The sequence below is a fragment of the Lagenorhynchus albirostris genome, chromosome 7 (assembly GCF_949774975.1).
Source record: "Lagenorhynchus albirostris chromosome 7, mLagAlb1.1, whole genome shotgun sequence".
NCBI classification, from domain to species: Eukaryota; Metazoa; Chordata; class Mammalia; order Artiodactyla; family Delphinidae; genus Lagenorhynchus; species Lagenorhynchus albirostris.
In genome coordinates this window covers 33,303,387-33,328,181 of record NC_083101.1, presented here as the reverse complement: position 1 = coordinate 33,328,181, position 24,795 = coordinate 33,303,387, and the positions used below count along the sequence as shown (strand labels likewise).

The 24,795-nt window shown below is 47.8% G+C and overlaps 1 protein-coding gene across 1 annotated transcript in view; it reads right to left on the bottom strand.

Moving 5' to 3' along the window:
* Nucleotides 1-24,368, bottom strand: part of GABBR2 (gamma-aminobutyric acid type B receptor subunit 2) — a 365,190-nt gene extending 340,822 nt beyond the window's left edge. Inside the window, exon 1 of the mRNA XM_060154769.1 lies at nucleotides 24,048-24,368. Coding sequence (XP_060010752.1) covers nucleotides 24,048-24,368 — 321 coding nt within the window. The remainder of the gene's footprint in view (nucleotides 1-24,047) is intronic.
* Between the last annotated feature and the right edge of the window lie 427 nt (nucleotides 24,369-24,795).

The window sequence follows — 24,795 nt, the reverse complement described above, 5'->3', positions numbered from 1 at the left end:
GACCAGTGAGAATGCTCAATTAGGTGGCCGTTTATGAAATATTCACAGATCAAAGCTTTCTACACACCAGCAATAATTAGAAAATACAGTGATGAAGGGGAGCCACTATAAAATAAAAAGATATCGCTCACAATAGTAACAAAGATATAAAACACTGAGTAATTAGTCAAACCAGTAAGGTTCATATGAAAAGGGCTACAATGTCTAGAACTGCTACAATGTCTAGAACTGCTCAAGAAATACTTGTGGGATGAACTAATAACTACCAAATCTTCAAGAGGGATATAAAAGAGGTAAGAATGAAAGAAAAGATGTACCTCGTTCCTTGAATATGATGACCCAATAATGCAAAGATTTCAATTCTCCCCAAATCAATCTCTGAGTTTGCCAAGTTCCAACCAAAATATCAACTTTATCATTATCATTTTTAGAACTCAACAAAATAATTCTAAGCTTCTAGCATGAGGATAAATGGGTGAGGACAGTTAAGAAAATCCTTGAAAAGAGAAGTACTATTATGGAGAGGACTCACCTTATCAGATATTAAAGTGTAGTATAACGCTAAGGTGATTTAAATAGTAGTGCACTGACCTAGACATACCTATAAAACCTAGAAACCTAGGAATTCAGAAACAGACCAACTATATATAAGGTGTCATTTCAAGTAAATGGAGAAACAAATTATTCAACAAATGGTATTGGAATGTTGGATTAACTGTTTGGAAAAATATATGTCATTAGAGGTTCACTTTATTAAAAAATAAATACTAAATGTACTAAAGAGTTAAATATTTAAAAAATTAAATCATTAGTGTAACCAAAAGAAAATCTAAGTGGGCTATTTATAAAACCATGGATAATTTGCAGGATGTTCTAAGCACAACATCAAAAGCAGAAACCATGAAGATATCAATCTACATACATGAGATTTTTTTTAAAAACCCATGTTGAAAAATAACATAAAATTAAAAGACAAGAGAAAAAACTGGAAAAATATTTACTACACACATTGGGGATAGGGGTGGGTAAATAACTGTAATACATAAAAAGTAGTTTCACAGGACTTCCCTGGTGGCGCAGTGGTTGAGAGTCCGCCTGCCGATGCAGGGGACACGGGTTCGTGCCCCGGTCCAGGAAGATCCCACATGCCGCGGAGCGGCTGGGCCCGTGAGCCATGGCCGCTGGGCCTGCGCGTCCGGAGTCTGTGCTCCGCGACGGGAGAGACCACAGCAGTGAGAGGCCCACGTACCGCAAAAAAAAAAAAAAAAAAAAAAAAAAAAAAAAAGCAGTTTCACAAATCAATAGGAAAAAGCTATGCATATTAATGAAAATAGTCGACAGATATGACAAGTCAATTCACTAAAACAGAGCTCATTAAACAGTGAAATACATTCAACCTTTCTGATAAACAAAGAAGTGCAAAATAAAAGCTTATCAACTGCCCAATTGGCAGAGCTTTTGTTTTTGTTTTTTATTTAGCAATATCTCCCAGTTACGTGCTCCAGAACAAGGCCTCGCCCACCCCATCCATTGCTGTCTGAGGATAGACAGCTTAGCAATAAGTAGTACAGGATTCCACTGTGGGTCCTACAGGCAGGTAAATGGGCCTGATTCCCTCTATGCCTTAGCTCTGAGGTCTTGGGTAAGTTACTAAAACTCTCTAAGACTCTGATGTTTTATCTCAAAAGAAGAATAATAATAGTGCCTACTTATGTTATAAAAACTAAGCAAGATGATGCACATAAAAGCACTTGACTCTAGTCCACAGTAAGCTTTCCAGAAATGGCAGAGATAGCTAAGTTTTAAAATATTTAAATTTTGCATACCCTTTGGCTCAGGCAATGCTAGAGTCTAAGGAACTAATCATAGAGAAGCACACACACTTTGTTTCAAGGCTGTATGCTGCAGCGTTGTTAAGAATCACACAAAAAATGCACACAACTCACATTTCAACAAGAGAATATTATCAAAATATGACCTAGTGGAATATTGGTAAGCCACTTAAAAATATGGAGTAGAGGTTCTGACCCAGAAAGTTCTTCATGATATAGATTTTTAAAGAAAATAAGAGCAGGTAACAAACAGCAAATAATCTGAATTTTGTTTTTAAAAAGTATGGGAATATATACCAGGGTATCAAAAGTGATTGTATTAGATTGTGGGGTTATGAGTGATTTTAATTTTCTTCTTTTAATTTGCATTTTCTGAATTGTCTTCAATAAACATAAATTACTTTTATAATAAGATAAAGACACTACAAGGTTTTGTTTTTTTTTAATCTTAATGCAAACTCTCCAAGTACAAAAGTCAGTCATTAGGATGGCTTTTCAAAAGATGCAAATGATCTTGTAAGTATGCCTTTCTCTTCCCAGCTGGGAAAGGTCCAACAGTGGAGATGGACTCCACTGGCATGATATTGACTAAAGTCCTCAAATAGAAATTGCTCATCCTACTCAATGATATTTATTTATTCCTCGGTACATTTGTCCTCATCCTGGAAAGGGGGCCTGTGATTCCAAGATAATGTCCCTATCCCAAAAGATCAAAACCAAATACCTTTTGCTATACTCTACAATAACATTTTTTTAAAAACACCAATATCTGTAGTGGAGATTAACCTCACCCCAGACCAAAGCTTCTGTCCATAGAGATCTGTATTTTGTCCGTGTGATGGCCTCTGCCTGAATTCCCTGCCCTAAGGATGCAATTCTCTGCCCTCCTCAAGGCCAGCTGCTGCCTCACCACCCCCTCCCCAACTGCCTAGCCCAAGGCAGGATGAACTATTCCGCATAACAGAAGGCCATTCCACTCCAGGCTCCCCTGTTTGGCCTCACCTGTGCGTTCCTCAGCTCCTGACCGCATGGCTGCCTACCTCAGGACGCCTGGATTTCCACCAGGGCCAGTCTGATGGCACCATCCCATAGACCCCGGCACCACCTACATACATGTTGTAGAAAGACACTGGTTCATAAGCTCCATGAGGTCTGGGACCCTGTTTGGTACTGCCCACCACTGCCCACTGCAGTGCCTGGCACCCTGAGGTCTTACTTAATAAGCATCTGCAGAAGGGAGGGAGAGAGGAGAGGAGGGAAGGTAATGTGAGATGAAGCCAAGGTCAAAGCCAAGGTCACCAACAGGAGCTTTTCTCTAGTCTGTAGACATCTTCAATGGTCTTGCTGGCATTGCCTTTCCCAGCACACGCCCTGAAAGAGGCCCCATTCTCAGCAGACTCAGGGACTACCAGTGGCGTGCATTTACGTCAGCACAGGTGCTGAACAGCAGACCCCAGCTGCTCCCTCCCTCCAGAGAGCAAAATGAGTCATGGTCAACTAGGGCCTCAGTGTCTTTTCACATCTACTCCCTTTAAGCCTCATCAACTTCGTCCTGTCCTTAAGCAGCTGGTTTACAGAACCCAAGAGCCAGCTGAAGTAGTGAACCCTGAAAAAGAACTCTTAGAATCCTGGAGCAATGGGGTGAATGTAAGAGGAAATTTGTTTTCTAGCTCTGTCATCTGAAATATTTGTTAATCTTCTTAGCTTGATATCATCAGCAAAATTTGACCAGTATGACTTCTATGACCTTATTCAAGTCACTGATTAAAGAAAGAATATATATCTTCTTTTATGGGGCTTCCCTGGTGGCACAGTGGTTGAGAGTCTGCCTGCCGATGCAGGGGACGCGGGTTCGTGCCCCGGTCTGGGAGGATCCCACATGTCGCGGAGCGGCTAGGCCCGTGAGCCATGGCCGTGAGCCTGCGCGTCCGGAGCCTGTGCTCCGCAATGGGAGAGGCCACAACAGTGAGAGACCCGCGTACCACAAAAACAAACAAACCAACAAAAGAATATGTATCTTCTTTTAAAGACAGATACATAGAAAATAGGTAGATAGATAGAAAGATAGATAGATCTTCCTCAACTTACGATGGGGTGAAGTCCTGATAAACCCACCATAAATTGAAAATATTAAGTCAAAAATGCATTTAATACATGTAACCTACTGAACATGATAGCTTAGGCTAACCTACCTTAAACATGTTCAGAACACTTATATTATCCTACAGATTTGGACAAAGTCATCTAACACAAAGCCTATTTCTTAATAAAGTATTGAATATGTCAAGTAATTTATTGAATACTGTACTGAAAGTGAAAAACTGAATGGTTGGGTACAGGATGGTTTTAAGTATATCAGTTTTCACCTTTGTGATTGTGTGGCTGACCAGGAGATGCCACTCAGGGCCACTGCCCAGCATCACGAGAGAGTACTGTACGGCACTAGCCCACAAAAAGATCAAAATTCAAAATTTGAAGTATGCTTTCTCAGAATGTATATTGCTTTTGCACATTATAAAGTAAAAAAACCGTAAGTCGAACCACCATAAGTTGGAGACCATCTATAATTCAAAGGCCCAGGCAAAGAACAGAGTCCTGCAGACAACCATCCCAGAGTACTCCCAGATTAACACCTTTTGGGTTTGAGATTCAAACAATTAACAGATGCCTCTAAATGGACCATCTTCTCTACCTGGCTGAAAAGTTACAAGAGATTTTGTCAAATACCTTCATGGAGTTCACAGTTTGTAACTTTCTCAACAAAGTAAGTGAGGTCAGTGCAGCCCATCATGTTGTTGGAGAACTCAGAGTGATCCCCTCTTCTTTTTCTAATTGTTCAGACCACCCTCTAAGCATGCTCTGAGCACCCACCTTGGAATCACAGCTGGTGAAGGTTCCTGCCAACCTACCTGTAACCCTTGTGCAGCCTCTGTGGACAGTGGGGAGGGGCAAGCCGGGGAAGGGTCCTGGCAGCCAGAGTGAACCCAGCAACAAGAGGAGGACCTGCTGGTTCAGGGAGAGTGGAAAGCATGCCAGGGGTAAGAAGGAAGAGCCTAATCTGGGCCACATGTTGATGTGGCTCTCACTCTCTCAGAAAGAGGAAAGACACCCAAAAGGCAGAGCAGAAACTTCTGGAGGAGGTCAATCCTATAATGAAGACCTGGGTCCAGCTTGCTTGCAATCTCACCGTGTGGCTTTAGCAAGTCAGGTCCCTTCTTCTCTTGGTGTTTTAGTCCATTCGAGCTGCTAGAACAGATACCATGGACTGGGTGGCTTATAAACAGCAGAAACTTATTTCTCACAGTTCTGGAGGCTGAGAAGTCTAAGATCGAGGCACCAGCAGATTCGTCTGGTGAGAAATCACTTCCCGGTTCACAGACGACCATCTTTTGCTATAACCTCACATGATGGAAAAGGCAAGTGAGTTCTCTGAGGTCTCCTTTTTAAAAAGGACACTAATCCTAATCACCTCCCAAAGGCTCCACCTCCAAATACCATCACACTGGCAGTCAGGATTTAACATATTAATTGTGGTGGTGGGGCAGGGGGATGACACAAACATTCAGTCTGTAACACCAGGCCTCAGCTTTCTCTTCTGTAAAATGGGGATAATGATAAGATTATGTGTGGGAAGGCAGATAACTGGACCACTTGATCTTTTGAGGTCCCTTTGAAAGCCAGAAACAAAGACAGAGGTGCTTAATATTTATGGATGTGGGCCCTAGAACCACACTGCCTGGGATTAAATTAGTCAATTACTACCCATGTAAATTTAGGCAGATTATTAAATTTATCTGTGCCTCAGTTTTCTCATCTGAAAAACGGGAGCAATAAGAATGCTTATCTCCTAGGACCTTGATGACAAGTAGACGATTTACTACTGTAAAGAACAGAGGCTAAGCCCATGGAATGTGTTCACTCTGACGATGCTGGTGGTGCTGACGGTGAGACATGCTATGGTTTCACTTGGGCAATTTCACACCTGCTCCCAGAGGACCCAGACAATAACCAGAATTCCCACATCCCCAGTTTCTGGAGGATCTTGTACAGCTCCAGAGAAGAAGAGCTGGACTGGAGAAAGCAAACAGTTGCAGCTACCACAGAGGCCAGTGTCATCCTCTAAAATATTCTGCATTGCAGATGTCTCCTAACCTGGCTTTTCTCCAAAGGAGTCAGAATGGAAGGGATCTGTGGCACTATCATGCTCTTCATAACACTATTAGTTCAGTTATCATTATTTATACCAGTTTATAAAGTATAAAGCAAGTTTATACTTTTAAACTGGCTTCTTATACACATCCAAAGGACATAAGAAAATCTTTTCAGGATATATTTATTTGTTTGTTCTGGTGGGCCCTTTATCTCCTCTGACATTCTGACTTCTAACTCATACAGGATGAAAGAATCCAACTGCCCATTTTCTGCCCTAAAAAGTCAATTCTGACTTAAAAACAAGAATAGATAGCTCAATCTTTACATCCACTGCCCTATTTCTTCCTAAAACCTAAATGAGACCTACTTTAGTTCCTATTATTTTCACAATACTGCTTTTTCTGTAGCTTTCATGAGTTCCTTCTTTATGTATCTGGACAAATACCACTGTAAGGCTCTCTCACAGAAATACTTAGCAATCCCAGATAGTCCCATCTTGACTTTTCTCAAGGGCTCTCCAGTGCCATTATCCAATTTAAACAAAAAATCACCCTGGGAGGGTAGCTGTAGAGGGTACCCTCCCCACTTTACAGATAAAGAAACTGAGGCTCAGAGAGCCCAGCTCCAACGGAAAGACCCCGAGGCCAAGCCTTCCAAGATCCACACCTACATTCTGAACACATCCCTTCCATTCCCTTCAGTTCCCCAAAGCATTACAACTCTCTTTCTCTAAACACCCAGAAGGGAGTCATTTTGGCAAAACTCCAGTTGAGTCTCTATACATCAACTTCTTTATCAGCGGTTGTGAGAAAACCACTCTACGGCTCTGTTCAGAATCTCTTCCATCCAAATGGGTTTTAGGAATGGCCTGTCACTGCTCAGAGAAGAAGTGATCTGCAGCAGATGGGAAAAGGGCTGGAACCTGGCAGGTCTCCAAAGGAAAGCCACTCTATATCCCAGCTGGGCCCTAAGAACTCCATCCTCTCAAGATACTCTGCTCAATCACTAGACTCCAAAACAACAGCCACCCCCAGGAGCCTTTCTGTCTCCAAACCCAGAGCCTGTCCTGTTGGGGAATGTGCGGGCAGGGGATGGTGCTAATCCTTGCCTGATATCTGGCTACACTCAAACAGAGACAGGCCCCCGAGGACCAGTGCAGTCTATAGCTCACCCCATGTCAAAAAGGGAAACCTCTGCAGCCAGACCCGGTGCCCATCAGCCTGACAGAAAACCTTGGGGACATCAGCACCAGCCTTCTGCCCTCAGACTGCAGGACCGGGCCTGCCAACCTGGCTTTTGGCTGCCGAGGTTTCCCAACAGTTATTCCAGCACGGATCCCTGCTGCTCTCTGCTTCCCTTCATCAAGAAAGCCATTAAGAGAAACGTAAAGCTGATTGCACCTATTACGTCCACCTACAGACCCAACTTGGAGTAAGCTTTGAAATCTCGGGCCCTCTTCAGACCCTGAGTCATTTTTTTGATTGTTAAAATTAGAATGGTACCATGGCAGGCTCGCTCCGAATCTAATCGGTGTCAAACGCGGCTGGGTCCTACTCCCATTCAACGTTCTCAGAGGATACTTCCTCTCATCCTTGCCTTCCGGCCACCCTGTCAGGCAGGAACCCACATCCAAATTGTATAGAAGGAAAAACAGGCTCAGTGGGACAGGGAGGGCCTGGCTTGCCAAAAGACAAGTCTCAGGAAGTAACAAAGCCAAGATTTAACTAAATCTGCCTGATCTACCTTCTCTCCCCTGAGTCCTAATTTTTGTGATGTCCCTGCAGATGACCTTGTCCAGCTCCCAGGTGACATAGGGGTGTATCCTCCAGCTTTAGCCAACAAGAAGCTTCTGCGCTGACAGCAAGTACCAGAAGCCAGGACCTTGCAGGAGGCCCTCAGTGAACACTGATTGATTTAAAACTGTTTTCAGACACTGCAGGCCCAAAGATGGTTGTTTTTCCAGATCGTTGCTCTCTCTCCACAATGTCTTTTGCAGTCAGTCACCTATGTGCCTGCCTCACCTGAATGGCTCAGCATTATCCCCGCAAAGTCCCACCTCTCTATCTTTGCTAGTGCAGTTCCCTCCTCCCACAGGGTTCTTCCGACATCTCCACCTCTCTCTCTCAAGCCCAGCTCAAAAGTCACCTGCTCTGAGAAGCCCTCCTAGGTTGCACCCAGTGAGAATGCATCAGCCCTCCCTTCATGCTCCTATAGCCCTTACTTGTGCCTCCCTAAGAGTCTATTCACATCAGCCTCTTATCTTTTATTTTACTTGACAAGACTTTTATGGCACTTACTATGTATTGCGCACTGGTTGAAGTCTTCAGCAAATTTTAATTGATTTACTTTTTATAACTATCCTATGAAATAGGTACTGTTATTATCACCCTATTGTATAGATGAGAACACTGAGGCACGGGAGATGAAGTGGCTTGCCAAAAATTAACATAGCTGGTAAGTGATGGCAAGGCAGTCCTGCTCAAGAGTCAGGCACTCAGCCAGGGTCACTTGCTCACATACGAGTTACCCACACTGTCATGTCATATCTGAGTCACGTTCAGATGCCCACAGCATGAGGCAGGTGCATCATTCTCATTCCTGAATGGAGCCCAATGTCCACCTCTCCCATGTGGCCAGCTGACACTGGCCTGCATGTGGATACTGGTCCAACCTTGTAGCCGCTCTGAGCGTCTATCTACCTGCTGCGGATGCCCACCTCCGGCAGGCCTTCCTGAGGTGCTTAGGAGGATAAAGTCGGAAGCACTTTATCATCCACAAAGCCAACCGCATCTGTACTCACACCTCTCTTGAAGGACCTTCGGGAACAGCCATGATGGATGGCTTCCCGGCTTCTGGCTGGATCCCCATGAACCCAGAGCAGAGCGCAGAACCACATAACCTATGAGCCTAGGCCAGAGTGTGCCCGGCAGCTGTGGGCAGTGCAAAGGGCACTGGGCTTAGAGTCTGGCAGGCTTAGACTTAGTAAGTCTCCGCTTACTATCTCACCCAGGGCTCATCATTCTGAGCCTCAGTTTTCCCATCTATAAATGGGGCTAATGGAAGAACTCCTCTCTTACTGGGTTATTACTGGGTGATGCATTTGGAATAAATAATAAACTCTAGCACTACACACAATCTGTAATTCTTGTTGTTTAGTTGTTGAAATAATATCTACTAAATAAAGTTATTATCAGAACTAAATGAGAAACCAACTGCACTTTGCACTGTACAGACTGGGGTACAAATAAGGTCATATTTATTTGAATGTTCAAAGACAAAAGGGATAGGGCAGCTCAGGCATTCTCCTGGGAGCACCCAGCACAGTGCGCCCCGGCCCTCCAGGTGGTCTATGCTGACAGGCTGGCGAGTCTACCTCACCAGCACCCCTCGAGGTGCCCCTGAGATCAAACTCTGAGCCAGGCCCAGCTGCCGGCCTTGGTTCCCTTCAGCTGCCGTGCTGGCCACAGAGGCTTGGGGTCTGCACTAAAACCAGGGCAGGGCCTTGTCCCCTGAGGGGGTCAACCCTGGGCCAAGGGAGTGTCAGAACCAAGATGGAAACTGAGGGTTACAGTTCTCAACACTGAGCACCTTCAGTTTACATTATATACACAGTCACCATCCCCAGAGCCTCCCCAGGGTGTCACAGAGGAGGAGGGACATTCCAGCATCAGTTCCCATATTCATACCAGCCTGCCCTTGACACCCCATGCCCTGGGCCCCCACTCCAAGCAAAGCTCCCCTCGGAGCTCTTTTTGCCCTTTCCTCCAGGAGACCCTGCTCTAAGCTATGTCACCCCTCAGACATGTCCTAACAATTTCAAACCCCAGAGGGAGGGATCAGGGTCTCACTCCTCTCCCTCCCAGGGGCCACTGTTCTTCAGACAGTGGGGCCACTGACCCCAGCAACCTTGAAGCTTCCTAACAGTAAGGGAGGGGCTTCTAGAATCATCTGAATACAGAGCCAGACCAGAGCAGGACCTTCTTCCAGTTACACCCACCTCCCTGGCTCCCCAAACTAGAAGCACCTGGCTTTTTATATGTGTGCAGTGAAAGAGCCATCCAGGTGACTCAAACTAAAACCCAGCGGAAGTCCTCAGCCTCAGAAGCCAGAACTCACAGCAATTCTCAGAGACCAGTTCTGCAACTTTCCGCCCCCGCCTCACCCCAGAACAGAAGTGTGTCATATCCCCAGTGGGTACTGTGCTCTGTGGCATCTGCTAAACACCCACTGGGCACCAGATCCAAATGCTTTTATCTTATTTAGTCCTCAAAACAATGCTGGTCATCTGCCATCAAACCTCCACGTTATACATCAGGGAAGGGAGGCCCCAAGCGAAGCGACCTCCCCAAGGTCACCCAGCAGGGCCGAGAGCCGGACCTGGGCCTCTCGGGCTCGGAAGTCCAAGCTCTCTCTACTGCGCCTTGCCTTCTCCGATGCACGTGTGAGTGCACCCAGCATAGTGCCTGGCGCATAGTAGGGTCTCAAGTAAGGACCTGTCATTTTGTCCACCGTGGAGCCACCAGGCTGGAATTAGGGCCACAGCCTGCCGAGGATCTAGAGTGGCCAAAACAAGGCCAATCAGATGGTCTCAAGACCAGCATCCACAGGAGCCCAGCCGGTGCTCTTCTGAGGGTGTCGTAGCTGGAGGGACTACTGGGGTCCCCAAATCTCTCAAACCAAACTCGTCATCTGCACACTGCCTGGCCTAGAACTCTGAGGTCTCAACGAAATACTTGTACATCTTTTGGCAAGAACCAAAGCTCTTTCTGGAGAAAATAAATACTATTAGCTCAGCACATGGGCATCCCAGCCTCCCACTCCTGGCCCAGTCTGGGCATTTCATATTTCAGTCGGACGTGCCAGTCTTTGCCCCAGCCCACAAACCTAGCAACCCCCATGACTTGCTGGCTTGGATCCCAAATCGCTGCTTGCAGCAGACGGCCCTAACTCCCACACCACCAAACTCCTGCCCTGGACCTTGTTCAATAGTTCGCCTGTGGATGGTCTTGGATCTAACACCTGCCAAAGACGAATGGCTGGACTCTGAAGACATCTGACAGATGTGAGGAAGACATGTTAATCACTTCTTTTTCTAGATGCTTCTGTAAGATAGCCTGCTGGGTCAGAAGACCACAGCTCCCTGGCTAACTGCTTCCACAGTGTTCTTATCCAATACTGTGCCCACCTTCTTTAATAGAAAGTTGAATGAATCACCTGTGTGAACAGCATCTCTGTGTCTTTGATAAAGTTGTTATTGGAGATATCCAAAGGCCCTGAGAGGACAACCCAGAATTAATTACTCTTTCTGTTTAGTTTCAGACACATCTGATATCTGCAACTCTTTACGACTTTTTAAACCCGTTTCACATTAATCTATTTCTCTTTCTCTTTCTCTCTCCCTCCCTCCCTCCTCAACGATCTCCACAATAACTCCATGGACAAGCAGGGCAGGAATTATTATTATTCCCATTTTATAGACAATAAAACTAAGGTGTACACAAGTTAAACAACTACTTCAAGGTCATCCCCTAATGAGTACCAGAGACAGGTCACCCATGGCAAAAGCACAGAGCCCTTTCCACTGAACAACCTGGCCCTTAAGCTAAAAGATTTGTCTCTGGAGCCTAAAGGGAAACATGTTCTCCTGACACGGTAACACCAGAACGTTTCTCTCTTGCCTTCAAATCCAGTATGCAGGTGGAGCCATCCATTCCTCTGATGTCTGATCGTGTCTTCTCCCTCTGCTCCATTTAGAGGCTCAGTTGTGATCTTATCCAAAATGGTTACGTTGTACATTGTGTTTAGCGACACTCATGCAAAAAGCATTTGCTAAGCACTTACAATGTGCCAGGGGCCATGCTAGGTGCTCGGACACGGAGGCACTCATCCACTCACAGATATCGCCAAGGGCCTGCAGACTGTGTCCTGGGCTCGGGGACATGGCAGGTGCAAAACAGATGACGTGCCTGTCCCCATGGGCTGGCCCAGCTCACAGCCAGGCTTGGCGGTGGACAACAGCCAGCAGTGACAACACTCAACTATAAGGACTCCACTGGGGTCAACAGCCCAGCCCCAGGCCCAGAGGAGATTCACCACTGAGCTCTCAGTGCACAGATGCTTCTGGAAATGGACAGGGATCCTTCTGGAAATGGACAGGGATTTAGAAACAACCACTTCACTTAGAATCCCATTCAGTGAAGCTCAGACACAGATCTCATACTTCTTGGCTGGCCTCAAACACACAATCCCCCACTGAAATAAGAACCAGTTTTTATGTGACTACACAGCATTTTATGTTTTCATATGCATTATAATAAAACAACAACGATAAAATTTAGTGGGTGCCTACTCAACATGGCCCCCTGTACTTAATGTTTTACATGCATGTTCTATGTCAGCCTTCAAAATAAGCCTCTGAGGGGCTTCCCTGGTGGCGCAGTGGTTGAGAGTCCGCCTGCTGATGCACGGGACACGGGTTCGTGCCCCGGTTTGGGAGGATCCCACATGCCGTGGAGTGGCTGGGCCCGTGAGCCATGGCTGCTGAGCCTGTGCATCCGGAGCCTGTGCTCCGCAATGGGAGAGGCCACAACAGTGAGAGGCCCGCGTACCGCAAAAAAAAAAAAAAAAAAGCCTCTGAGAAAGGATCATCCCCATTTCACAGATGAGGACACTGAGGCTCAAGGAGTGAGCAGCAACAGCACACACACAGGTTTCTGATTCCATATGTGATAGTCTTTCCACAGTGTCCAGGTGTCTTCCCCACACTGCCCAGGCATCGGAAAACACATAGAAGCCATTATAAACAATCCTTCAGCACTCATCCATTCATTCTGCAAATATTTATTGAGCACCTACCATGTGCTAGAAACTGTGCGAGGCACTATTGTAAGCCAAAACAGACTAAGTTCACAGTGCCCTGGCAGAATAGGGGAAGACCAACATTGATCAAATAATCCAACAATTTAAAATTGCAACTGTGATAAGCACTACAAAGGTTCATGGTTCTTAGAGAAATTGTAATAGGGGATTTTTCCCAATCAGGGAGGATGGAGAAAGCACACTTGAGCTGGTATCTAAAAGATGAAGAAAGATGGCAAAAGCCATTCCAGATGGTGGAAACAGCTTGTGCAAAGGTCCTTTGCACACTCTCTGAGCACAATCACCAGAGAAACTTGAAAGGAACACATGTCTAGGACCAGAGGGAAAGGGGAGAGTGCTCAGCAATAAAGCTGGGAGTGAACAGGGCAGACTACAGGGCCTTCAAGGGCACAAGGAGAAGTCTTGTTCCCATTCCCAGAACAATGATGAGTCAGGGTATCAAACAGGGAGGCCACCTGACCAGCATGCTGGGTCAGTGGTCCTAAAGGTCCTCTGCATCTGGGTGATAGCCCCTGCACCTGTCCCAGGCTGCACCATCACACTCCTTATGCTGCATAGTGACGATCCCCGGTGGCCTCTCTTTGAAAGCACTGCTGTTTCAGACTCACCTCCACATGCCCTATAACCAGCCCTGGGCCTGGCACCAAGTAGGTGCTTAGCAAGTATGAGCTACATGTGTAAAGGAAGCACTACTGCTGCTCTCGACATGATCTAAGTCTAACAGGAGACACACACACAGAGACAAACACTGACACCCGAGTAAACACTACAGGAGGTGACAAGTTCTGCCGAAGCAAGGGAAACAGAGAGCGGATCCATGTGAGCTAGGTGTGTAGACAGACACACTTAAAGTGAGTAGAGAGTTCAGCGCCGCTGGGTGTCTGAGTGGGCGGACAGGGAAATGGGTGAGGATGAGGCTGAATTAGAGGGAGAGGCAAGCAGCTGGATGAAATTCATCCAAAAAAAGAGAAGCGGCAGCTACTGACAAAACGTGCCACTTGCTTTCATGGGAGGAAGATAACTCCCATATGAAGATGCTGTTTCACATTAGTATTTAAGCAGCAGAGATCAAAGTCAGACCATCCGATTGAAATCCCAGGGCACCACTTGGTCGGTTGTGATGTTAAATAAGTCACTTAACCTCTCTAAGCCTCATATGTAAAATGCAGACAATAATAGCAACTACCGCATCAAATTGGCGTGAGAATTAAATAAGTACTTGACATAGGACTGATAGGTGCTAAGCGCAGGATAAAGGTGAGTTACTGTTGTTGTAGTCTCTTTTCTTTCACCTACACACTTGCAAATAATGTTTCCTTTACCTTTTCCTTTTTTAAATGACAAGATTAGAAGCCCTCCAAAGGCTTCCCAACAATTCAGAGTCCAGCAAGGAGGTCAGAAGGGTCAGTCTGGCCCTGAGAGGACACTCTATGGAGTGACAGGCTAGCCAATTCTTCTTCTATCAAAGGCAAGGCGCTCTGAGCCAGGCTGGGTGGGAGCATTTGCATGGGCTCTGATCAGACGCCCTGGAGTGGGCTTCCAGGTCCCTGTCTGCCAGTTAAATCCCTGAAACAATTCTGGGCGTTCTCAGAAAAGCTTCAGTAAATGGGCAGTTCCAGAACCAAAGCGATTTGGACAATATAGTGATTATTATAAGGATGGCTGTTGCTTTCAAAATCAGTTCCCTCTGAACAAAGTCAAGTGGATCATGGGCAGCGAGTGAAAATATCATTTTCTCTCTGCCACCTCCTGACCCTACGCCAGGAGAGCGGCAATAATGCACCACTCCACAGTCCTTCTTTGGCTACATTTTATCTGAACGGTGACCGCGGATGTCCTTGCCAAATGGCAGGAGAAGGGGGGGGGCGGTCTGCTTCAGCCAGCAGCTGTGGGACATGGGCACTGATGAAGACAGATGAATCCATTTACTCAGTACTTTGGATCTACCACGAATTTTCTACATGACAATGACACTTCATCCTTCCAGCAATGTAGACTGTTCAAAAAAGACTGAAAAAGTAGAAAGTTGGCAAAAGAAGAACACCCCAATCAGCCCCCAAAGGTGTCACAATGTTCATGCCCTTTACTCAAGCAAGAATTCCCAGACCTTCAAACATCAGCTCATAACCAATTTACTCTTATTTTGCACGTGATTCTAATAAACTTGGTTATCTGATTTGGGCTCCAGACCAAAACCAGGTCAGAGAAATAGTCACTCCAGACTGAGGTTACCCAGTTCCTGAATCAGTCCTGAGCACGGAAGGATGAAGAGCAGTAGCTTCCAGCCCAGGAGCAGGGCACCTGGAATATGTCTTGTTGTTCAGGGGATCCCAGGACACCTCTTTATTCACTATACTCAGATCTGCCACTAGATCACCTGGCTCACCAATGCTGATGACTTGGCTTCATTCCTACAGTGTCTACTAGGACGAGAGCCCAGTCCAGTCTCTGTGGCTCTCACAGTCCCTGGAGGTGGGAGTGGGGTATCAGAACCCGATTCCTACACCCACCAACTACCAGTTTGAATACTGCTCCAATAAACTAATCTTCTAAAACCATAATGCTTGTCAGATGCTGGAAAGTATTTCTTTCCCAGGTTTTGATGTTGGAGGATCTTGGAGGACGCTGTGTATGTTTGTCAGGGGAGAAGAGACCGACATTAGCTTTGCACAAAATCTTCTGTTGGAACATCCAACAAGTACCCTTTTCCCTCTGCACTCCACAACTACTGGGCCCCCCAAAGCACCGAAGTACGAATAAAGAGCAAGCAGAAAGCTCACCCCACATGGCTTGGCATACAAAGCACTTCCTCAATTTGTTACAACTACACCCATCTAGCCTCTTAGAATCAGAGAGCTGAGTTTCAGTCTTTTAGATCTATTTGTTTGTTCAATAAATGTTTATTGAGCTCCTGCTCTGTGCCTGGCCCTGAGATACTGCCTGGAGGGGCAGAGGTGTGCACAACGGACCCAGACACACCCCATGTCTGCCCTTGCAGTGCTTACAACGGAGCAGAGATCCTCAATCGGTGCTGCAATTCACAGAGGAGCAAAGACTTAGCAACTAACCTAGCACCAGCACCTAGACTGCCGAGGTCTTAGCAACTAACCTAGCACCAGAACCCAGACCGCTGACCCCATCTGAAGCTCACACTTCCAAGGTTTCAGCCTGGCACACCTGCTGGTTCCTAGAAAGGTACAGAAAGGAAGACATCTCACCAGCCTCACTGTACATCATTATATAAGCAGAGAGAATAAGAATAAAATAAAGGAGGAGATGAATGCAGATGCTCACTGGGCAACTTATGCCATTTAATTTTCTCACCTTCCTAGAACCAAAATAAGTAACCAAAAAAGTCAGCAATAAGAAGCCACTTACATTTAATTCCCAAACAACATGGGGAATGACCAAACAGGTGCCTCCAGAAGGGGTATGCCTTCCCCAGCATCCTCCCCTGACTCCTACCTACCATGGTTAGGTGACCAGCGGTTAGGCCATGAGATCCTCAAGGGCAGGGTCCATGTCACATCCAACTCCCAGAGCCTAGAAAAGGGCCTGGCAGAAAAATTTCTCCATTAGCGCGTGTAGAATTAGGACACTGAGGCAGAAATAGGTGGAGCTGTGGCAGCCATCTAGGTGGGCCACTCACGTCTCCTCTAAAAAGAGAACCTACAGGACAAGTACCATCAGCTAAGCCTTCAGCTGTAGCTTCAACATCTGTCATAGTGTTTAATTAAGCCAAGGACACATTTTTCCCAGGGAGCCTGCAGCCAGTGACTAAGTTGCACAGGGATTCTAGAGCCTGGCTCTTTTGGTCTCTAATATGTGACTGTTCTAATGGGCAATCTTTGCTCTGGAGCACCCCAATGGGCTGGCCAAGACTTTCTGAGACTCCTCCTCCCAACTCTCCTTCCTTCCCCTCTCCTTTCACAGGTGTCAGAACAGCATTGTGGTCTGAGGGTTTCCCTACCTCCTCTTTTATCTTTCACTGGTATTTCCCCCCAAAACTCTGGCACTTGTAAATCCATCTTGGCATGTACTTCTTGAAGGACCCCAAATGACAAGTGTCCAAGACATCCACATGCTCCTTTACACATCCCAGCCTCCTTTCAGGTTAAGTTGGTCAATGACTACTTCTGGTCAATGAAATATGAATAGAAATAATACGTGTCACTTCCAAGTAAAGATGGTCAAAACCCAGTGTGCCTTCCCTGTGGATTCCTTCCTACTCGCCATCTTCTTGAAGCCAAAAGATGGAAGAGTGACAGCACAAGAGCAGCCTGGGGCCCTGTGTTCTCACTTGGAGAAGAGCCTCCCAGGAGGCTCTGACCCTCATTGGATTTGGGTGAACAATATATAAATTTGACTGTGTCAAGCAACAGAGATTTCAGGATTTGTTTGCTAACGCAGCATAGCCTAGTCCACCCTGACTAACAAAAGCTATATATCCTCTCTATATATTTATTTAGCACCTCTATTTTCACTCCTATCTTACACTTCCAGCTTGTTCATTTCCCTGTTGAAATCTCACATCTCTTCCCCTCATCTTCCCACAAGAGGGGAGGCCAAACACATGAACAAGAGCTCTTTAAAGATAAAGGTAGCAAGCTAACACGCTTAGCCCAATACGTAGTTCTAAACAGGCCCTGGTGTGTTATTCCACCCACCTTCTACTGGGTGCCTGGCTAGGTCTGAGGAATTGGTCAGGGGCAGGCACGGCATGGCCAAGGGTATTTCCCTCATACCAGGGAAGTTCAGGGCTGCTGGTGGGAACATGCAGAAGGCAGCTCAGCTTGATCCTGATATATGGGGTCCCCTAAGTCCTATGGTGATGGAGAGGTGGAGCAAAGACCCTGGGGAAGTGATCCAGAGAAACCATTCATCCTATGGGAAGTTAATTCAGAAGGCAGATTCTAATTTATTCACTTACAGTTCAGTTCAGCAAACATGCCCACTGGGCATCACTGATGCCCACTGTATGTAAAACCACTGGGGAATAGGACCAGCCCTGCCCTCACAGAGCTACAGTCCAGTGGGGGAGAAACAGACAAAGATGGCTATGACACACAGCAAAATGTAAGATGTGCTGAGAGATACACATGAATAAAGATCTCGTGCTCACACGGTCTCTCTCGACACCGCTCTCAGCAATGCGGCATTAGAAAGCAAGATTACAGATAACACGGCTTTACATTTACATCATGTTTTGAGGTTCCACATCCATCATGTTTATCCCTACTACAGATCTGTGAGGTCAACATAATCATCACCTCACGGTACAGGAATAACGAGAATAGTGACAAAACAGCAGTGAATATTTACTGAGCATTCACAGTGTACCAAGCACTGAATTACTTTACCCGGATGGTCTCATTTGTTCCCCACACCCTATCAGGCAGTTAGTATATCAGCCCCATTTTACAGATGAAGAAACAGAGGCAAAGTGGCTTGCCTAAGGTCACCAGGCAGGTACGTGGTACCCAATGGGGATACAAACCCAGGCCCCCTGACATGCTAAGAAGCTCATCTAACAGGTGCTTGGAGCTAGGGGAGCTGAAGGGTCTGGTTTTGTGCCCAGCCGCATCCCCGCAGGGACTCTCTCTCCTCGTTCCCCTGCAGTGTAACTGACTTCAGTTACTATCTTGCCTGCCAGATACCCCCGCTCATGTCATTGCTCCCCCTCTGCTGCCCCTCCCACCCAGTCAGGCCTCAGAGTGCCTCCATCCCCTCACACTGGCTCTCCATCTCTGCTCAGGCCCCAGTATCTCCCCCTTCAACTGCTACGATAGCTTCCTGACTTTTCTATCTCCACCCTCTCCTGTCTACCATTCAGCCTCTACGTTCTTATCGGCCTTAATCTCGTCACATCCATGTTTGAAAACCTCCCACAGCTCCTCACCACTCCAGAATAAAGTCTAAACTTCTTGACACGGCATTCAAGGCCTTTCATGCCCACCACCAGGCTGCCTTTCCCTCTACAAACCCTGCACTCAGGTGAAAACATAACAAGTCAGTGCTCCCCAGACAGACTTCACACTTTGTGGCCTTTATCCTTTGATCCTGGGGATCCTTCCTAGGATCCAACCTCCATCTCCCTGAGCCCACACCTCTCTGTGTCAACATTATATTGACTCTTCCAGACTCATCTTGACTTCTTCTCCTCCAGGAGACCTAGATGTGAGCTTCCCTTTCTCTTAACGTCCCTGGCATCTATTGCTTCTTTCTTGAATTTAGCATTCCCCAAGTGGATATCCGTGATCAGACCCACCTGGCATCCACCCGCCTTTAACAGCCTCTGATGAACTTCGAGGAATCACCTCTTCCCCACTCTGTATTCCTGTGGTTGGGTGGGGCTGGCCTCACCTCCTTCCTCCTCCATGAAAGGCTGGCGGATATCCCAGGCCCGTCAGCATCATGTTATTGGTTCAGGGATAGACACATGACCCAACTCAAGCCAATGAGAGCTGAGCTTGGAATTTTTGCTGAAAACGTCAGGAAAGAAACAGTCTTCTTACTGGAGTTTCTAAACTGGGAGTGTGTAAACTTGCAGCTGCTAGGGGCCATCTGTACAGCCAAATGGGGAGAGCCTGACTGAGGGTGAAGCCAAACACAGAGGAAATCAGAGCCAAGCGACAGAGAGGGACTGGATTCAGCCATACCTGAATACAGCCCACTCCAGGATTTTTCAGCCACATGAACCAGTTAAAATTAGGCTTCTGTCACCTGTAACAAGGTTCCTAAGCAATACAACTACTAAGGGTGAGGTACCATGCAAGGCAATGGGGTATAACCACAAAGATGTGAGCCTGATTCTAAAAGAGCTCATTTTCTATCTCTTTATTTCTAAGAACGGCTATATTGAGATACAATTCACGTACCATAACATTCATTCTTTTAAAGTCTACAGTCCTATGGTTTTTAGTATAGTCACAGAAATGTGCAACCATCAAGACAGATTACTTTCTACCTTGCACTGAAAATGACAAGCATGTGCTTGCTCTGTCCTGCCCTGTGCACCAGCTCCTCTCCTGAGCCCAGTGCTGGGTTTACGCCTTTCTGTAGTACCAGCAACTGCAGTAGGTGCCCAATGGCTACTAAGCTGTACTCAGACCTCCTGAAAAGCTCGGCCTCCATCCAACAGTTGTTTAGGTCCTCTCTAAAGCACAATGAATGAGAGAACAGATATTTGGCAAAACCACTCAAGAAAAGGATGTGCTCACCGATCACTAGGTTTTCTCTGGGTTTTCCAAGCTGGATCCCTGCAACAGGGTGGACCTTCTGAGAGGTGCACACCTGGAATGTGCTCCTTTGGCTCCCTGAACTTTTCCCAAGTTTATTACAGAATAATTTAAAATAGTAACAAGGGGAAAACATATAAATCCAACAGTAGGGGAATGATTTAATACTTATGGGGCACCCATAGGATAGAATAGTAAATAGCCACTAAAATTCATCTTTGCAAAGAAGATTTAAGGACATGGGGAAATAACCATGCTATAACATTAACTGAATGAAACAAAATATAAAAGGGTGCATAGAGATTTCAAGCACACAAAATAGTAAACACCAGCAACTGGAAGGGAATAATACTAATTATTAGATGCAATTACCTTTGTGTAGGTGGATTATAGACAATTTTTTTCAATGCTTCTCTACAATTTTCTATTTTTCCAAAATGAAAATTACTTTAATCAAATCAGAAAAGCTGACATTATTTTTTAACTCATCCCTTGGTTATTATTTACTTTTATTAATGTGGCTACCAAAGAATGAGAAACAATCACATGAAGAACATTTCTGAACCTGCAAAACTTTTACGGAAAAAAAAGACACTGTCCCTCAGAGTCTTTTAAACAAACACGTAAGTAATGTAATCTACCATGTTTACCTTTTAACCTTGACTGCCAGGAGGCTCAGAGCTAAAATTTAATTTACAAAAATGCAGTAACCATCTTAGCCCAGGTTCTGGGTTCGGTAACTTGCATGCTTCTATGTGGTTTCTGATGCTTCCTTTTATCTGTTTTTTCAATTGTCTTGCTTGTGTTTTTATATACTCAAATCTTCCTTGGAATACATAAAGAAGTATTTGCTGATGTGATTTGAGGTACACCAGAGAAGAGAGGTCCTGCCTAGCAGATGCTCTGCTGGGATGTTTCATTTTTACAAACACATGGCACTGAGTGGGGCTTTGAATGCTTTATTGCTATTCTAATTACAGGAGAGGGGCAACTGAATAAGTGTGTGCGGGAGGCTCCTTTATTGAGACAGGCTAGTCCCAATGATCAGATCAACACATGTTTTGCTAAATCTCCATCTCTTTGAAGACTGTGTGGACAGAGGTCCACCCTGGCTGCCCACTGTCTCTGGCCATTGACTGACAGCAAATGTTAGCAAAGCCAGCCAAAATGTGTTCACCACATCCATCCTGCATTCAAGTCTACAGACAACAAGTGACACACCCAGCAAGTGACAAGGGGGTATACACAATCCATAAAGACATCCTATCTGAATAAAACAGGGTCCACACACTCTAACACAAGCCCCAAACACCCTTTAGATCACTGTGGATTTTGCTGCAATTACCCAGACTGATCCTTTACTTCGGCTTAGAGAGAAAGTACCTGTACTCTAAAGATGGACCACTTGAAAAAATTAAGTATTGTATCACCCGGGTGTTCTCCCAACCGTGACACTTCATGGCAAGAGATACATATTTGTTTGATTGTAAGCCAAGATTCTTTTTTTTTCTGGTGGTAACTTCACTGAGCCTTCATGAGATTTCAGAAGTGAGCAAAACAAATAAGCAGTCAATATTTTAGTTGTGACCATTTTATCACATCTGAAGTCACAATGTCCTACTTGTGAATCCACACCAGAGGACAATGAAGGAAGGAAGGCAGGAAACGTTTATTTAGTGCTTACAGCATGCCAGACAGAGCACTGGCCGCTGCACCTGCCCGCTCAAGGCATTTTCCATTCCAGCCTGCTATCTCCCTTAAGCATCACAATACCATCCTGGGGAGTACATATAACAGTCCCAGTCTTTCAGAAGTGGAAATCTAGGCTTAGAGAGATCAATACCTTGCTCAAGGTCACCCACAGGGAAGATACTAGGTTTCTGACCAGAAGCCAGGTTAAAGCCACCCCAAAGCCCATGCTCGGTGCCCCTTCAAATGGCGAGATATGCTTCCCTGCTTGCGTGAGGCTGAGATTATACCCTCTGCCCTCCTTCCCCTGAGCTGAAGTGCCTTCTGACTGCCTCATCCTCTTGACTTTAGGCCCCCTCTCACTCAGAAAGTCATCAAGACACACTTGAAAAATAAAATATAAAAGCATCAACCCACACCCTGAAATTGAGCACCCTTCCCTTTGCTGCTACTAACAAGCTAATATGAAATCTCTTTCAGGGAAGCTTTCTGAAGGGAATAAATTGATGGCGAAAACATTATGCAGCTGACAATATTTGGTGATGATGCAAGCAGGGCTGCCCTGTCCATAAATGGTTTTGTCTCCAAAGAACCGGCTCTCCGTGTCCTTTCCAAAACAAAAATAGATAGATAGATAGATAGATAGATAGATAGATAGATAGATAGATATAGATGGAGCAACAGAGAAACAGTATTCAGAAGACATGGTTCGGTATAATTGCATTGCCCTCCCGTTTATGTGTGCCAGGCAACTACCCCAGAGAACTTGAAATGTTCTGGAGAAGACAGGAATGTCATTCAGAAATGATTCCACACGGGTTGGCTCTGCACAGCTACCCAGCTTACATCCTCCTGGGGCAGAGGAAGCTTCTCTGCTTGCAGCAGCCTGCGTGTACCACCACCAACTGCCACCCGTTTCTTCACCTTTTATTTACAGCGCAGAGCAGGCTGGTTCATCAGTGAAGGGAAGAGGTCCAGATTTCTGTTCTTTCTCCGGGGACCAAAAAAAGGGGGGGGGGACACACAGAGAAGGAAGTGTAGCCTAGGCTGCACGATCAACGCGGCAGCGCGACCCTGCTCTCAGAAAGGGGTTTGCACCAGGGCTCGAGCAGAAGCGCCCAAGGAGCCCCAGGAAGCCGGGTCAATCAAGCCCAGCGTCTCGGCCGGGCTTTGGCGCGGTGGAAGAGGCGCCAACCGAGCGTACTGCACAGGAAATCACTGCCCCCTTCAGGCCGCGTCTCAGATGCTGCGGCCGGAGCGTAAGGGCTCCCTCAGTCCCGAAAAACTCGCAAACCCGACCTCGCGCGGCCCGCGATCCCCTCCTCTGAGCCCCCTAGGCGCACCCCAGCCCCCGGGCGGGCGGTGAAGGTGTGCACGGTTGCTGCAGCCGGAATGCAAGCTGAGGGTGTGAGGAGGGGGCTTGGGATGGAAAGCTCTCGGCTCTTCGGCTCCCCTCAGAGAAGGGGGCAGGGAGGGCAAACCGGGTGCTGCGCTCCAAGTCCGTGCTTCAAGTCTGCGCCCGGGGAAACTGCGCCTGCAGCCGCCCGGCCACCAGCAGCGGCGCGGCTGCACACCCTCGCGCGCCCGGGGCGAGACCTGATCAGGGCACTCTCTGATCAACCAGCCCGAGGGGGTCTCCTCAGAAAACCGCTCGGGCCATAGGCAGCGCCGGGTACATGCAGGCAGCAGCGCTGCAGAGCCGGCGGCCCCACGCCGGCCTGAGTAGTACTGGCTCCGAGCTCGTCCAGCCCTGCTGCGCCCTCCAGCCCCTCGGGTCCCCGAGTCCTCCGGACCTCAAAGCACAGCTCGGCTTTCCTGGATCCGAGAGCAGGCCCGTGGCCTCTCTAGCCCCGGATGGCCCAGTTTAGAGTCAATGCGCCTGTTCTTCCCACCTAGCACTCCACAGCCCCACCAGCGGGGACCTGGGCAGGGGCGACCACTGTAGGCTTTTGGGGAGGTTCAGTTAGCACCTTCTCCACTCCTTCTCTGGGCAAAGGAGACCCTAGTCTTCTATCCCACACCCCACAAGAATACACACACATAGAATCCCAGAGGAGGAAGATGTTCAGCAAATCTTGGTACCGGCTGTGCCAACCAAGCCCGGCGGGACCCAGAGGGTAAGCACTGAGCCCCAGCCCGCGCGGTGCCCTCGGCAGGCTCAATCAGGGATCTGCCCATGGGCCAAAGCTTGCTTCTGTCCAACACGCCCTCCCCCATCGCCCCCACAGCCCCGACGGAACGGGCGGCCGACACTCACCTCGGTGTCGTAGAGCCGCAGGTCGAGGAAGTAGGGGCGCAGGAGCGACTCGTTGCGGATCTGCTCGATAGCCAGTTCCACGGCGGGGAGCACGCCGCGCCCGATGCTGCCCTTGGCCACCTCCTTGGTGAGCGGCATGAGGCCCATGATGGAGAGCGGAGGGCTGCTGGGCGGCGGCCGGGGGACACCCCGCGCCCAGCCCCAGGCCCCGGGCGCCAGCGGCAGCAGCAGCGGCAGCAGCAGGAGCAGCAGCAGGCGCGCGGGCGGCGGTGGCGGCGGCGGCGGCGGCCCGGGCTGCCCGGAGCTCGGCGGGGAAGCCATGCCGCGCCGCGGGCTGCGGGCGCCGGCTCACTCGGCCCGCATGGCCTGGCCCGGCCCGCCGCCCCGCGCCAAGCTCTCCCCGCGGCGCCCGCGCAATGGCGCCGGCCCCGGCTCCGGCTCGGGCTCCGGCTCGGCTCAGAACGGCCGCGGCGGCGGCAGCGGCGGCGCCCGTGACGGATCAATCACGCCGGGAAGGGGTGGGAACGAGCGGAGTGCGGGAGGCGGGGAACGAGCGAGCGAACGCGGAGAGGGGGGCCGGCGTCTTCGCGCGCGCCTCTCTCCAGCGCGGCTGCCCCGAACCGGGCCGCCTCCGCCCGCCCCCGTGCACGCTCTGAGCCGCTCTCCCGCCGGGAGCCGCTCGGCGGCAACCTCCGGAGCCCGGCCGGGGGAGGGCGGGCGGTAGGAAACGCGGGAGGCGAAGGCGAGG